This window comes from Lissotriton vulgaris, chromosome 9, assembly GCF_964263255.1.
Source record: "Lissotriton vulgaris chromosome 9, aLisVul1.2, whole genome shotgun sequence".
Lineage (NCBI taxonomy): Eukaryota > Metazoa > Chordata > Amphibia > Caudata > Salamandridae > Lissotriton > Lissotriton vulgaris.
In genome coordinates this window covers 1,110,794,490-1,110,809,347 of record NC_141697.1, presented here as the reverse complement: position 1 = coordinate 1,110,809,347, position 14,858 = coordinate 1,110,794,490, and the positions used below count along the sequence as shown (strand labels likewise).

At 41.1% G+C, this 14,858-nt stretch overlaps 1 protein-coding gene across 8 annotated transcripts in view; it reads left to right on the top strand.

Moving 5' to 3' along the window:
• The window catches only part of SLMAP (sarcolemma associated protein), a 1,163,639-nt gene that overhangs the window by 1,080,088 nt on the left and 68,693 nt on the right, over window positions 1-14,858 (top strand). For 4 of the 8 annotated variants that reach the window (XM_086939110.1, XM_086939105.1, XM_086939107.1 and 1 more), the window contains one exon: window positions 12,123-12,212. The exons of the other annotated variants lie outside the window; for them this stretch is intronic. In XM_086939110.1, the coding sequence (XP_086795236.1) occupies window positions 12,123-12,206 (84 nt within the window). In that variant the 3' untranslated portion in view covers window positions 12,207-12,212. The remainder of the gene's footprint in view (window positions 1-12,122; window positions 12,213-14,858) is intronic. 8 annotated transcript variants of the gene reach the window in all.

Here is a 14,858-nt window from a genome sequence, read left to right as displayed (position 1 = left end):
GACCTGTTCCACCTAGATTGGATCTTTGGTCTCTTCTCTGCCTTCACATTAATACAGCTCCTGCTCCAAATTCTCAAGATCAGGACAGACTGGGCCCAAGTCATCCAAGTGGCTTCGGATTGGGCATGGAGAGTATGGTATCCAGATCTCCTTGACCTGAGCATATATCCTCCGATCATGCTTCCCCTCTGGGTAGACCTGCTGTCGCAGCAACAGAGCAAGGTTCTGCACTCGGGCCCCTCACACTCGCCAATTTCATGCTAGGCGATTCAGCTACTACATCTGAACACCTTTGAACTTCCTCTGGAGGTGGTCGATGCCATCCTGGCAGCCAGGCGTCCCTTGACAAACTATATACACCTGTTGTTGGGACAAATTTGTAGCTTCGGACAGCTCCCGCTAGATAAATCTGCTTCAGAGGCAAATTATCGGGCGTTCTATTATTTATTACTCATGCTCAGCAAAGTTTATCTTTGGCATGGTTAAAGGTTATCTTTTGATCTTCTCAGCCTTTCTGTGTTTGCTAAATTGGCACTCACATTTTAAGTCACCTGGTGTGATGAATTCTTGCAAGGGCTTCAACATTTGTTTCCTCGCGTCTCTTTGCCATGTCCCTATGGGACTTTAATCTGGTCCTGACTTATATGATGTGCCCTACATTCGAGCCGCTTCACAGCTGTTCTTTGTGGCTCCTCACTATCAAGTCTGTGTTCCTCATAGCCATTAGCTCGGCCCGGCGTGTGAGCAAGCTCCAATCTGCTATTGTTAATTCACCATACATTATACTTCCTTCTTCCTAGACAATCTGGTTCTGCATATTCAGGCCTCCATTCTGCTGAACGTTTTGCTACCGTTCCATGTCAGGTAATCCATCACACTGCTGGTGTACTATTCCCCACCACACCACACCACTCTAAGAAGTAGAAGAGGCTTAATTTCTTGGATCCCAATGAGTGCTCAGATACTACATAGATGGTACTAGAGAATGGGGCAGACAATTAGCTCTTTGTATTCTCAGAAGTTAAAAAAATAAGGCAGTGCAAAAGAGAAGCATCTCCCTCTGGATCAAGTTCTACATAAAGATCTGATGCGCATTGGTCAAATAGCAGCTTCCGGAAGAACGGTGTTCATTCGGTCAGGTCCAAAGCTGCTACCACTACGTTTGCACATGGGGCTTCTTACCTGGACATTTTGCCAGGTAGCTACGTGGGTGTCCCTTCAAACGTTTATGAAGCACTATTGCCGCAATAGTCAAGTTCACCCAGAGGAACATTTTGGCTGTGCAGTCCTGCCGGTCTTTCTAGTTGGAGTGCATGCAGAGTCACCTCTAGATAGGTATTGCTTTGTTATCTGCAAAAGGTGAAGACTCTGCAGCTAGAAGTCTCTATAAGAAGAGAAAGGTACTTACTTTTGGTAACGTTTCTGATAAAGACTCTTGTCTAGCCGCATTTTTCTCCCCATTCTGTGCCTGGTTTCTAAACTTAAATAAAAGCCCAAGTCTATGACTCTGCACACTGCTTTTGATTAGTATCGCTCTTGGGGCTCTGCTTCTGGGGGCGTGGACAGCCTCGAAATCAACTGACATCAGCACGCACGGTTGGCCTCTATGTAGGTTCCGCTTGTAATTTCCGGTGCTGAAAGGCATAGGTACGTCGCAACAGGTTGCCACCTGTCGGCACGCTGAGGTACTGCTGAACTGTTTTTGGATCCAGTCTGACACCTGGGGAGTATTGAAAAGGTGAGGAATCTGCAGCTTTAATAGAGGCTCTACCAAAGACAGCTTTACTGATGGTAAGCAACGTGTTAATTGTGTACTCTTCCACTTTGTGTACTCTGTTGATATGAGCACAGTTCTCTTCTTATGCCGTGGTTGTCCACTTTTGCATAGCCCATCAATCATCCGAAAGGCCTCCGTTCCGCTATAACAGACGCAGGCAACCTCATCAACTCTCCCAGATACAACTCTCTGCCACCAAGCAGACGACAACCGATCAACAAACCTCACCGTGTCTTCTGCGTCCTAGAGGGGTATCTCACTGTTTATATTGTAGAGTCAACATCATTACATCCCATATGTCACCCACTGCCTGTCTTTTGGCCCTCCCCTGCAATGTGGTCTGAAAATCTCGCTCTTAATTATTTCCACCAACCAGGCGGTCAAGGAGCCTTTCAATTCATTGCTATTAGGACTGGTTGAAACTTTAAGTATGCTAGAATAATCAGAGTATTTTCAGTAATTTTGAGGTACTCTTTTGAAACGAAATTTTAGGAAAGTATACATGTTTAGGTAATTGAGTAATTTGGCAGAAACATCCTTCCCCATGAGCACAAAAACAAAGAACTTAGAGAGCTATGGCTGGCTACTGCTGTTTGTATTCTATTGCATTTAGAGCTATTTTCGTAGCACAAACTACATTATTGAGTCCATTTTGGACACAAGGGTGCATTTTATTCTATGAAAATAGTGCTAAATGCTGTTAAAAACTCATCTAATATTTCCGTTCAATTTTGCTACAGCAAATTACACAGGGTATGCCTACCCCTAATTGCTGCCTGTTGCAGCATTAGTATTAGGCCTATATATAGAGATTCTAGTTACAGCCTACTGTGCCAGAAACCAACTCCCAAACTAGACTGATTCAATTGCAGCAGCTACATCTTCACCATTAGTTCGGACAAGGTATCTGTGACCTCCTGCCACAGAAGGGAGTGTTCTGTACAATATTAAAACATGCGAAGCATGTCGATATTCAACTGCCTACATCTTGGGCACGTATCTCAAGACTCTGGGTATATCTTTCTCAGCCTATGGTTGTGGCGAACCTTGTACTGTATCAAATTACATTTTGCATTTCTGGCTACTCTCGACAGTTATTTCTAGACTTTAGACCATTCCCAATTTGTGAGCTGTCCCTGCAGCTCTGTGTCCCAAATGGCTCTCGGTATTGCCGAGCTAGTCGTAGTTTGATCCGTGTTCGAAATAAAGTTTTCGCCTTTTGTGTCAATATTTCTTGTAAAATGTTGTGAAGGGGTGGTTCCTCAGTTCTACACTTTAATATCTTTTTGATTATTTGAACAAATGGCCCATATGTTAAGAATTGTCCTACAGGTTTTATCTCAGACTCCAGCAAGACCTTAGATGATTGGAGCTGCTGACCCTCAAACTGCTTGTCCAGAGTATCGAGCCCAGCCTCTCTCCAACCTGTCGCATCTGATTATGCTACAATCTGCCTGAAGTCCAGACCACCAGGTCCGGTGCATATGCCCTCACCATCTTGGTACATCTCAAACACAACCTCCAAAAGTGTTGTGCTACAATTCCAGTCGCAAAACCAGTGAGGCCGATTCTTTTATCCAGCACGCAAGAAATCAGAGTGGCTGGCAGCATTGCCGAAAACTTCAGGATGATTCCGCCTGCTCATCTAACCCACGCAATCGAGACAAAATACCGCTGAAAGGTCATGTAGTAATTTTCAAAGGCTGGCACATGAAGTCCCTTCTTAGTGACAGGTAGTTGTAATTTACACAGCATAGTCTTGTCTGACCTCCCCCCCCCCCCACACAAATAAGGTCTAAGAGCTTGCTTCTCAGAGTTTTGGAGAAATACTTGACCACTGGTAAATTTACAACCAAAAAAGCACAGTAACCTTGGCAAGATTATCATTTTGGGCAGGGCAACCTTTCCATATTCTGACTGTAGAATCTTGTTGCAGAACTTTCTTGATTCCCCTGTATTGGCAGTTGTTCTCCCCAGTTTACCCTCCAAAGTATCCTCGTTCCTGGAACACCTGAATCCCCAGGTAGCAAAATGTCCTAAGCTGATCTTTCACCAAATTTTGTATATAGGTTAACAAACAAAATGTACCCTTATTTATTTTCAGTTCAGGCATTTGTCCAAAGTGGTCTAATTGTCAGAGTAGAGGAACCATATCACTTGTTGAGTTTTCGATACTGAGCGACTCCTACTCCTTTAGGGGCATTGAATGCCAGCATCCATACAGTGCCATGCCCCTGCCCACCTTCACTACGCATCATGGCTGCAAAGGGCTCTATTGCAAGTGGGAAGAGCACAAGCGATACAGGCATTCCTGCCTTGTGCCCCTCCATCTCTCCCACATCTCAGATATCACCCGACCATTGCAAACTGTGGCTGTTGGGCTGAGCACATAAGTCGAATCCATGCCATGATCTCACACCCAAAGCCCATTGGCTAGTGTACCAGAAATGAATAACCCCATTTGAGGTCTCAAACGTTTTTGTCATGTCTGAGGAGTCTACTGTGGGCAGGGATCAATAAAGCAAGGGGAGATTGACCCTGTGATAGTTTCCTCACATTCATGGCAGTACTTCTACTTGGAATGAAACTTAACTGATCTTCATACACCGAGGTCGTCTGGATTCCAGCCAATCTTTTCGCCAAAACGTTGCTACTTTTTATACTCCAGGTTCAGCATTTTGTTGTTCTTTTAAATGCACATCACATCATAGTTTTTCCTCAATTATGGTGATTCCTTAGGAGCTCTTAATGTCAAGATATAGCAAGAAAGATCTGATACTTGTATCGCTTGCTTCTTGTTTGTGGAATATTGTTGAGCCACTAGGATCTTGAACTAGTTAGAAAGAGTTGCTAGTGGCATACCAGTCTCCTGAACATTTAATGTACAATGATTAAAATCCCTGGGTCTTTTACCACTACATGCCCACATGGGCAGATTGCCAAAGGCCCAGGGTTGTTTTGTGACTTGTATGATGTCAGAGAGAACAATTCCTCTGAGGTTTTGCTGTACATAAAACTGTTCACTAGTAGTCTTTTCTGTCTGAAAAGGTTAACCTAACAAGGAGTTAGTTGTTTAGCATGTATTCCAATTCCAATTCCAAAAATTCTTTATTTCGGCCACATGGGCCATAAAAGATGCAATAAAATACAATACATACATATATTACACAATAAAATACAATATAAAAATACACAATATTTATATATAAAAAGTCTGGGGGACTGCATGGGGTAAGGACCGCACAGCTGTACCAGTTCAGGGGGACATTTTGTTCCTTATTATCCAAGCTGCCATTAGAAATTTTGAGACAGCAAAGACAATATGTCCCAGGGTATTGGTTTTCATGACCCTATAGGCTTGTTGATACTCCCGAAAGCCCAGGTTTCGGCACATCGGTGCTATCCATCGCTTCCTGGGTCTCTGGTACGCGTGACAAACAAACATTATGTGCAAATCATCTTCATCCTTGGTTTTACAGCAAGGACAGAGTTTGTCACCCCCTGTGGACCATTTGTGGGTGAATACTTTAGTGGGGAGTGTGCCAAACCTCCATTGCAGGAACAGTTTCCTCGCCAAAAGAGGAAAAATAAAATCCATAAAAGATTCAAAAAGGTAAGAATTTTTGGATTCGATAAAACGTCCCGTCAAGGTGTCACTGGTATGGGCATTATCCATGTCAGCCAGATTTTTGTTTCTGTAGAGCTGGGCAAGAGTTTTACGCGTGATCCTTTGGCAGCCCTGAGCTGGATCATCCCAAAGGTCTGGCAAGTTCAAACTGAGCAATTCTGATTTAATATAAGCCAGCCAAGGGATGTTGTTGCTGCCATTCAGCCTCAAAACATGGGTGAGGTCCTGCCTGTAGTGATACAGTTCCTCGGTAGACCATATCCGGTGCCAGAACTTCACGGGTTTCGATAGGAGATCTTCAGCAATGGAATGTATCCCCAAATCCAATCTTAGGGGGAGGAGTGGCGTGCCTTGCGGGAGAGCAAGTAGGCGTCTCAGAAAACTGTTTTCCACCACTGCCAATGCCTTCCCTGCTTTGTGACCCCACAACTCGCTGCCATACATGGCTGCTGCCTTCGCTTGGGTTCTGTATGTTTCAAGGGCCGGGCTTACAGGCTTGAAGGTGGACTTATTTACCACCTTCAGGAGTGCACCTGCTAGCTGGGATAGTTTCAGCCTTGATCTCGCTATCTGGCAGTCCCAAGCTAAGTTTTCTTGTAGCGTTACCCCCAGATATATAAAGGTCGAGACCCTCTCAAGACTGACTTCCCCCAGTTTTGGGTTGGGTCTGGTTCTGGCAGGGGGATTGAAGATCATAAACTTGGTTTTATCTGTGTTGACCTCCAACCCATGTTGACGACAGAAAAGGCCAAAACCATTCACAACCCTCTGTATCCCCATGGGTTTAGCATGTATTAGATCTAACCTAGAGGCAGTTTTAGCTGTTCACCTGCCTTATGGTGCCATTCACATTTTGCTTCCACTCACCTCATTAGGACACTCCACTCTACCATTTTACTTCTGCACATCCACCTAAAAGGTAGTACACTTCTGTGTGTATAAGGATAATTTTATTTCTTCTTTCGAATTGATATATATATATATATGTATGTGTATATATATATATATATATATGTGTTTTATTTTTGAAATAGCTCATATTTTACTTGTTTTGTGTAAACATGTGCTCCTTTAAGCACTGGTAGTTTAACCTTTTATTGCTTTTATATTTATAATTCCTATTGTATATGTTTCCTGGAATACAAACTGCAGACTAGCAAATGTGAGACATATTGGCTTTGCCAGTGCTTGTTTTAGAGGTGTACTGTGAAGCTGTAAAAGTTCCTCTTTGGATTATGTAGTCGACCTTCTCTTTGTAATGACCGCTGCCCTTTGCATATTTATGGAAAGGGCATGTTTGCTCAGACACTGTAAAGAGGAGCAAACACTTCCTGACCAGCACTCGCCAATTCCAGACTCTTCTTGTAGCCAAATTCCTTAACCCAAGTTGAAATTGTAGATAAATACATGAGGAAGTTGATATGTCCGCAGCATCACTATAGAACTGCCTGCCTATTTGATAGATTTATAATCCAGGTGTTAGAAAATCTAAGAGGGTCAGTTAAACTACCCTTCAACATCAAACTGCTAGACTGATGGAGGCCCCAACTCTGAATGACAGCCAGTCCATCATACTCTGAACAGTTGCCTACCACTCCAGTGGGGAATTTTCGACAAAAGTGCTCCTGTCGATCCAGCAGGAGCACTTGCATCAAAAACTGTATTGCTGGGTGGGGGTCCATGTTATAGAATGCCACTTGTATTTTGTTTCCCAGAGTAACAAACGAAAAAGGGTGTATTTCTTTCTGTGGAGGTTTTATACATTAACTAGCTGAAGCTTCGCCCTCTGAACCCTAGTGGCCCATACCTCTTCGAGATGAACTGACTTTAGCGGGTAGGAGTCCCCGAAAGCCTAAACAATAACGTACATACCTTTCATATGGTTGTCACTATATTGATGAAAGTAATTCCTTGCAAGATAGTAGATCATAAGCATAAGAATCGTAATTAAGTTATGCAGTGTGCACAATACAAATCAGTAAACATCTACACTAGTTGACAGTGTTCCAGGACACCACCATTTTGCTGACTGATGCATAAATCTACTTGTCTGACTTTGATTGCTGGGCCACCTGTTGTTCCCCGTGCCTTGGGTACTTGTCAGGATTGAATTTGGATCCACTCATACTCTCCAGGTTAAGAGTTTTTACTTCTCGCTTGCCCTTTTTGACTGGAATTTAGATGAATCCTCATTGGCTTTGGGATAGAATCTTCAGTTCCCCAATTCCGTTCGATATGCTAATTTGGCCTCTGCAATACTGAAAAAAAGCAACCTGTTACATAGTTTTCTCTAGTATAAAGTTTTTATACAGGGTAAACTCTTTATTCACTGAAAGTAATTGTAAAGCTCCCCTTTAGTATGTTTATTTACTAATAATCCCTCCTTATACTTGAAAGGTTGTAGAAAATGGTCTCTTCCAGGCTCAAAAGAACTTGTTTGTTACATCAGCCACAATTTTGAATAGACAAATTGCACTTTGCTGAGTTTTGAGAAGGCTTGCAGAGGATTTGCTCAGTGCCAGAATAGTTGATTTTCTCAAACATGTTATCCATCTTCTCTACATACATTAAAAAAAACTAATGTTTGGACTGTTCTACTTGATCTAAAGCTGATTTGTCTATAGGGACTTTTAACAGGCTCTGGTTTGTGGGGGAAATTATCCACCAAAGGAAATTACGTAAACTGCAAAACACACAAGATGGACGGAATGTTGCACAATGGCAAAACATTCACACCCAGTCACATATCTGGGTTTAATCCATTGTTATTTTGCTCACCAAGCCACCCCAGTTCAGACATGGCCATATGCAAATCAGTCTTGACCCTGTGCCTCATGGTAACAGTCCAGACCGAACTGGCAAGCCATATCTTCCCTGGACCGGAATCAAGCATCCTAGAACAGGTTTCTGGCTATCGGCCGTCTTCAGCCAGGATAGCAGTTCACAACTAAAAAAGAGCTTTATACACTTTCGATTGGGTGTGCACGACTCAAAGGACCTGTATCCAACATGGAAAAGGGTCTTTCAATCGCAGAGCTGTCGATTATGTGGCTTTAAACAAAAATCTTTACCCCACTTATTATTTGCGTGTCCAGCTGTCCTGGACCAGAGGAGACGGCACTTAAAATTCATTTTCAACAATCTGAACATTCGTTCAAGCAGGCAAGCGGTGATATGCTGGCTGAAGAGGGCACGTCCAACATCCTGGCTGGCCGGGGGGGGTCAAATACATGACAATGGTTACCAGACTTTTACGGCAAGCCGATGGAGAACACAAAAAAAGAGAAGTTGGATTTACGCAACTACGCAACAGTTGAATCTCCATAATAACTAAGCGGATAGAATGTCAACCCACAAAAAGATCCAGCCTAGCTGTAGGCCCAAATAAAAAGACAGCCCAGAAAATTACAGTTGATCACTGGGCCCTCATTATTATCAGTGTTTTCCTTAAGGGGTTTCACACACTGTTAAGATTGTTGTTTTGAGTTTTAAACTTTAGCCCCTAATGGCGTTGTATTGCTGCTAAATTGATAGTCCATCTTTTTTTCTTTTTGCCTTATTTAGGAGGCTGGGAGGGACCATACCAAAATAAGTTACAGAGCAAAAAGGGTTTTATGTCAGGAGAATGCTAGTAAAGTAGGAACCCTTATATTAGATTTTAACAATAAGTATTTTTGTATGTCAGTATCTTAACCATGGTATTTTTTTTAAACATTAGGAGCATTTTAGAATGGGACTGTAATGTAATCTCCTAAGTTATTTTTGTATTCACTTCAGGGGGGAATTGTAATGATTTTATTTAATCAAACAACAAAAAATTTTGAACTTTGAACTTGATAGCAGTTCGGGCTGGACTGTTCCCATGAGGCACAGGGTCCAGACTGATTTGCATATGACCATCTCTGAACTGGGGTGGCTTGGTGAGAAAAATAACGATGGATTAAACCCAGATCTGTGACTGGGGGTGAATGTTTTCCCGTTGTGCAACATTCCGTCCATCATCTTGCGTGTAAATTACGTAAACTGTTCATGGTTTCTTAAGAATATTTTTCCTATCAGACTCTGCAATGCTCCCATTTTACTATATTGTGGTTTCACAATCATTGTTTTTGCCTAATTCCATGGTGGGACTGTTAAAGGATAAAATGAAGACGTTACTCCGGACTTGTCCCCACTTTTTAATAATGGGGTAGCTGGTGTTGACATCTGAATAATCCTTTGCATATCTGGGGCTTAAATTAGTTACATTATTACTGGTCACCTCCTCTGGCCTGGGTTTTTTCATGTGTGTGTCATTTGTAGGCGAAATTTTTTCAGAAGCATTGTAATCCGACCCTTACCAAATATTCGAAAGACCCCCATTGCATGCTTAGAATAAATATCTGTTACTTATTTCATCAGTGTGTGTCAAGGTTAATCCTACAGAAAACATTTTGTCATGTAAAATTTAGTCTAGCTTGTCCTAATTTTATTTTCACATGCAACGCTAAAAGTTAATTTTGATATTTTATGTACCATAATAAGAGCAAGGGATTTTTGATGTTTTATTTAGCCAAATAGAAACAACCATTATATTCTAGTGCGGTTGTATTTTTCCATCTGTGTTTGCATTCAATAGAGTTAATATGTATCACTTGAGCATGTTCCTTTCCAGCTTTGTTGTGAATCCTTTGTTGTAGTTGGGCTATTTAAATGTATACTGTTTGTCCCCAGATGTTTGTCTTTTATTTTATGATGCCTGCTGAAAGTTTTATGAAGGGGCATTACCTAGCTTTTTACATATCTTGAAATAATATTGCATAATGAAATACTCCACTGATCAGTGGGAGAAGAAGAGAGCAGACGGGTAAGCCAGTTGAAAACATAATATATTTTTTTTAAATATCTAAATGCAAAAAAAGAAAAACCATAGTTCACTTTAGTGCAAGTTTTGAGTTAGAAGGTCCACATCCTGAAATTGTCGAACTAGAAAATTCAAACCATTTTAAGATGATTGAGTAACTTTCTCGATCTTGCCCTCTAGTGTGCCTTTAAGGATTTATGAAGCAGTCACAGCTAATTGGAGTTGAATAGAATGCTCTTGTGTTCATTCATTACAAGTAAAGCACCCACCACTTTTGAGCACTTATAAATAAGTCTGCTTTCTTTACAAGGATGTTGATTTCATTAAGTGTCTGTAGGTAGTAAGAGGTGTTTCCCTTAAACATTTTATAAATGTTTAGGGATGAGTTGACATGTTAACAATCTGTAAATTGACCTGAAAGCAGATTAACACTTTCACAGGAAAATCAAGCCAATTAAGTATGCTAAAGATGCGTGTTGGTAATAAAGAACCACCCATACTTTATATAATTAGTTCAATATAAGATTTGGAAACACTGTTCTTTAACACTTAGGGGCTCATTAGGATGTTGGTTGGAAAATCTCCGACCGCTGGTCGGAGGCTTTCCGACCAACATCTCTGGTTTGACTTGTGATTGCCGTATTATAATCAGGGGGGGTCGAAATTCAAACCGGCTGGTCAATCTGGATGACTTCCGACGTACCAGAAGAGCCCGTTGGCCAGTCGGAAGTGCAACATAATCCTGTGAGGAAGGTGTTTCCGATTTCGGATTATGATGGCACTTTCCGAAAAGCCCCCTTTCCCCTTGGTCTGCTTCGGGATTTGGGGGGCTCCTATGGTGCTCCCCTGTAAATTGCTGCACCGTGTGGCAGGCACCATAAGGTGCCTGCCAGACGGTGCAGGGATTTACACTGGCTCCTATTTCTCTATGGGAGCTGGTGCTACGGCTGGTTTATGGCCTCAGCACAAGCGCCCATAGAGAAATGTGAGAATGCTACCGCACCATGTGCGGTCACATTCTAATTGCAGTGTTGTAACCGTCGACAGGAGGTTGGTCGGTCGTGAGACCACAAAGAAGAGTTTTCTGCAACTGTACATGTAGAAGACAGATTCTTTCTAACTGTAACTAGGTTAATAGCTAATATAAATGTGGCTATAGCATACAGTTCAACTGACAGTCTGGGAAAAATATTTTTGGGCACAGTTGAACAATTTTTTCTATGTATTCTACTTGCCCTAGAAGTATATCTGGTGAGATTAGTATGAAAAATATTTTATCACTGATTAGGCAACGGAAGACTGCATCTATGGTGAGACCTGGTTTTAAAAAGAATGTTAAGAAAATGTGTAAACTACCATTACTGATATGCAAAGTAATTTTTTCAGACATATCCAGATGGTCTTCCAGGACGTTTGTATTTTAAATAGCTCCATAGGATAGGTACACATATATTGACTATATTCAGCAAAGCACAAGTGTGACAGCAGAGACTCACTACAGTTTTGGACCAATTGGCATTCCTTGTACTGGCAGATGTAGATTCTTTTTGACTGTTTTGTTGCCATTGTTTGCTTTGCTGATTAATAAAATGTCAGTGCTTTAATTGCTTCTTATTCAGTTATGCTTTATTTATTTATGTTCAGCTCCAAAAATAATCCCAGTGGAGTGGCTGCTTTGAAAAATGCATGTTTTTCATTGAAAATTGGGTGTCTTCCTTGTTTGCTTCAGTTGAATCATATTAGATGTATTTATAATACTTTTTGATTTTTTTTTTACCTCATGCCTTTTCTTTGCTTTTTCCTTCCTCTAATTAGATTTGCTTCCTTGATTTTGTAGCACAACAATGATTTCTAATATGCCTTCCCTTCTTTAGCCTTCCATATTACAACCCGTCCCAGCCGTAGTCATCGGCCTAATCCTGGCTTTCCTGTATTGGTGTTACGGCCCATTGTGGTAGAGAAAGGTACAAGAACTACTGCTCAATCAATGTTGTTCGTCCCCCTCACCTGTATGTGTCATCTTTGTAAACTAGTGCATGGTAACACACTTGCACATGCTTATTTATCCAATGAAAGCCCTTTGTAGGCGTTTCCATTACTTGGATATTAATGGGCTAAAACTATCAACTAATCATTTGACATATGTTTTACTCTATTACGGTGCTAACTAAACTAATTCCTGCATGTCTCTCCTCAATCACTTTTGTTTGTAATTTGCTTGTCTTTTACGAACTGATTTAAGTTTACTATGAAGCCAGTGACATAATAAAATTGCAGTGTTAAGTCCGATATAAAAAATGAGATATTAACTGAAGTTTAAACTAGGTAGCTTTTTATGTTTATCTGCATTGTTGCCACCACTTTTGTGTTTACATTTTGCATGCGTTATTGATTTGCCTATTAGTTTATGTACAGTCACATCTTTCAAAACGTATTTTAATCTAGATGAATTGACTGAATCATCTTGGTTAGATGTTAAATAATCAATTTTTATAAAGATTTGTACATTTTTTCACAGCTGCAACACTATCTGAAGTAGGGGGGGAAAACTGCAAATGTGTTGTGCCAAAAGTGGAAATTACCCTTGATACCTTTGTAACAATACATTCGGTTTACTCTTTAATATGGATAAATGCTTTTTTATTTTAAAGTATTTATTATAGTTTGATTGGAGTCTATCCTTTTACACGAACACAGTTATGAAAATGTTAAGCATGTGGTCCATCTGGGGTGTTTCATTCATTCGTTTCTTAAGTATTAGTACTTGTTATGGCTTGGAGATATAAACATTTTCTCTAGTAATATTTAATGCTCTTCTGTAGCACCGTTCACAGTTCTTTTTACTTTTATATAGCACAAACTCAACTAAAAGGTATCAGAACGCTTTACATGAGCACTAGTTGTGTTACAGATGGACACATTAATTTTATTAGGCACGGGGAGATTACATGATTTGCTCAGAATCACAGGATGTTGAGAGTCCCTGCCGAGAATCGAACCTGGTTTCCTAGCTTCGAGGTCGACCTATCTTGCCATTAAGCCTCATCCTCTCCAGGTGCTGATAACACTTCTCTTCAGTGCACCTTGGTGGATCTGTCTGATTTTGAGACCGGATACTTGTACTTGGTGCGGAAATCAAAAAGTAAAAGGCTTCATTGATTTTTATCGGCTTTTGGGAGTGTTGTTGCATGGCTCCTCATATGTCACCACAAGAGCATGGGAAAGTGTTCATGATAGCATATCAGTGGGGATAAAATATTTGTTAGAACATTGCTGAAGTAAGATTTTCTGCAAAATGTTATTATAATTATTCTGAAGCGTTGCTGCAAACACTGGAATAAAGTTCTCATTGGTAGTCCATCCATTCAGTGAATACTACCGTTCTCAACATGACTTAAACAGACATTACCTAACGGACCTACAGTTGTAGGCATTTGATCGGTATTTTTCAAGTTTGCTGTTCATTTGAACTGTAGCCCTGTACATAAACATCAGGCTAGAAACAGTACTCCAATATTGTAAAATGTGCTTTTGGTGAAATCATAGTTTAGATTACCACAAATGAGAACTGATGTTCTACTGGTTTTTCTCTCTTGGGTTTTTTTGTGATTGACAATGTACAGAAATTCAACTTTATTTTCAGAAGCATTAGTTTTAAGCTTTATTGATGCTATTTTGAGTAATATCAACTTCTGGTAAAATTCGGAGGTAAAATAGTGAAGACGCCAGCTGTCACCTCCCTGACGATCCCTTGGACTCACCTACATCAACCACCCCCTGAACTTCCACCTGCCATCGAGAACCTTCCGCTCCGCCTCCCTATCACATGCCCCACGTCCACCGAAGCTGAATTGATGGATGCTCCTTCTCTTACAGCCTCCCCATGCAGCTCCAAACCATCCCCTCTCTTCTGGTAATCTGAAGGGCCCTCAAGACCTGGCTGTTCGAATGAGCCTCTGGGGCCTGCTAGGACCTGGATACCCTATCGGGTGATTAGTGGTGCTATACAATCCTGATGGATTGACTGATGGAAGTCATGTAGATTAGTATAAAGTGTGTAGGACCGTGCACAGCTGTTGATGAAGTATCAAGAGAAGAGTAAATACTTTTAGGTGCTCTTAGGTGTCGCCCATCACCCTCAGGCGAGTAATTGACAATCCGAAAAAAGTGCCTAGAGAACCGAAAGTGAGGAGATGCTCCCCGATGAAGGGCAGAGGCCCGAAATGCATTGGAGCGGGATCCAATAATTTGTATCTTTGAACTTGGAATGTTTCTGAAATATTTCTACAAATGGATATGAAATGAATACCATTTTTTGAAAAGCAAATAAATAATGGTTGAAACGCAGTTACCATTTTTGTGAATAATTTGGAAGAATACACCTGATTGAGTGCCTTAGTCATGTAGATTAGACATGCTGGCAACGTTAAAAAATAGGCCTTAGTTAGCTCCTTTCTCTCTCCGGGGAACCCAAGAGAATGGATGTTGTGGCCAAGAAACACTTGCTACTGGTATGTTACATGACATCTGTAGTTTCCCCAATCATTCTAGTGTAACGCAAGTTGAAGCACAGGCCTGCACTTAGTATTTTAAAGTCGGAAAATGCCATC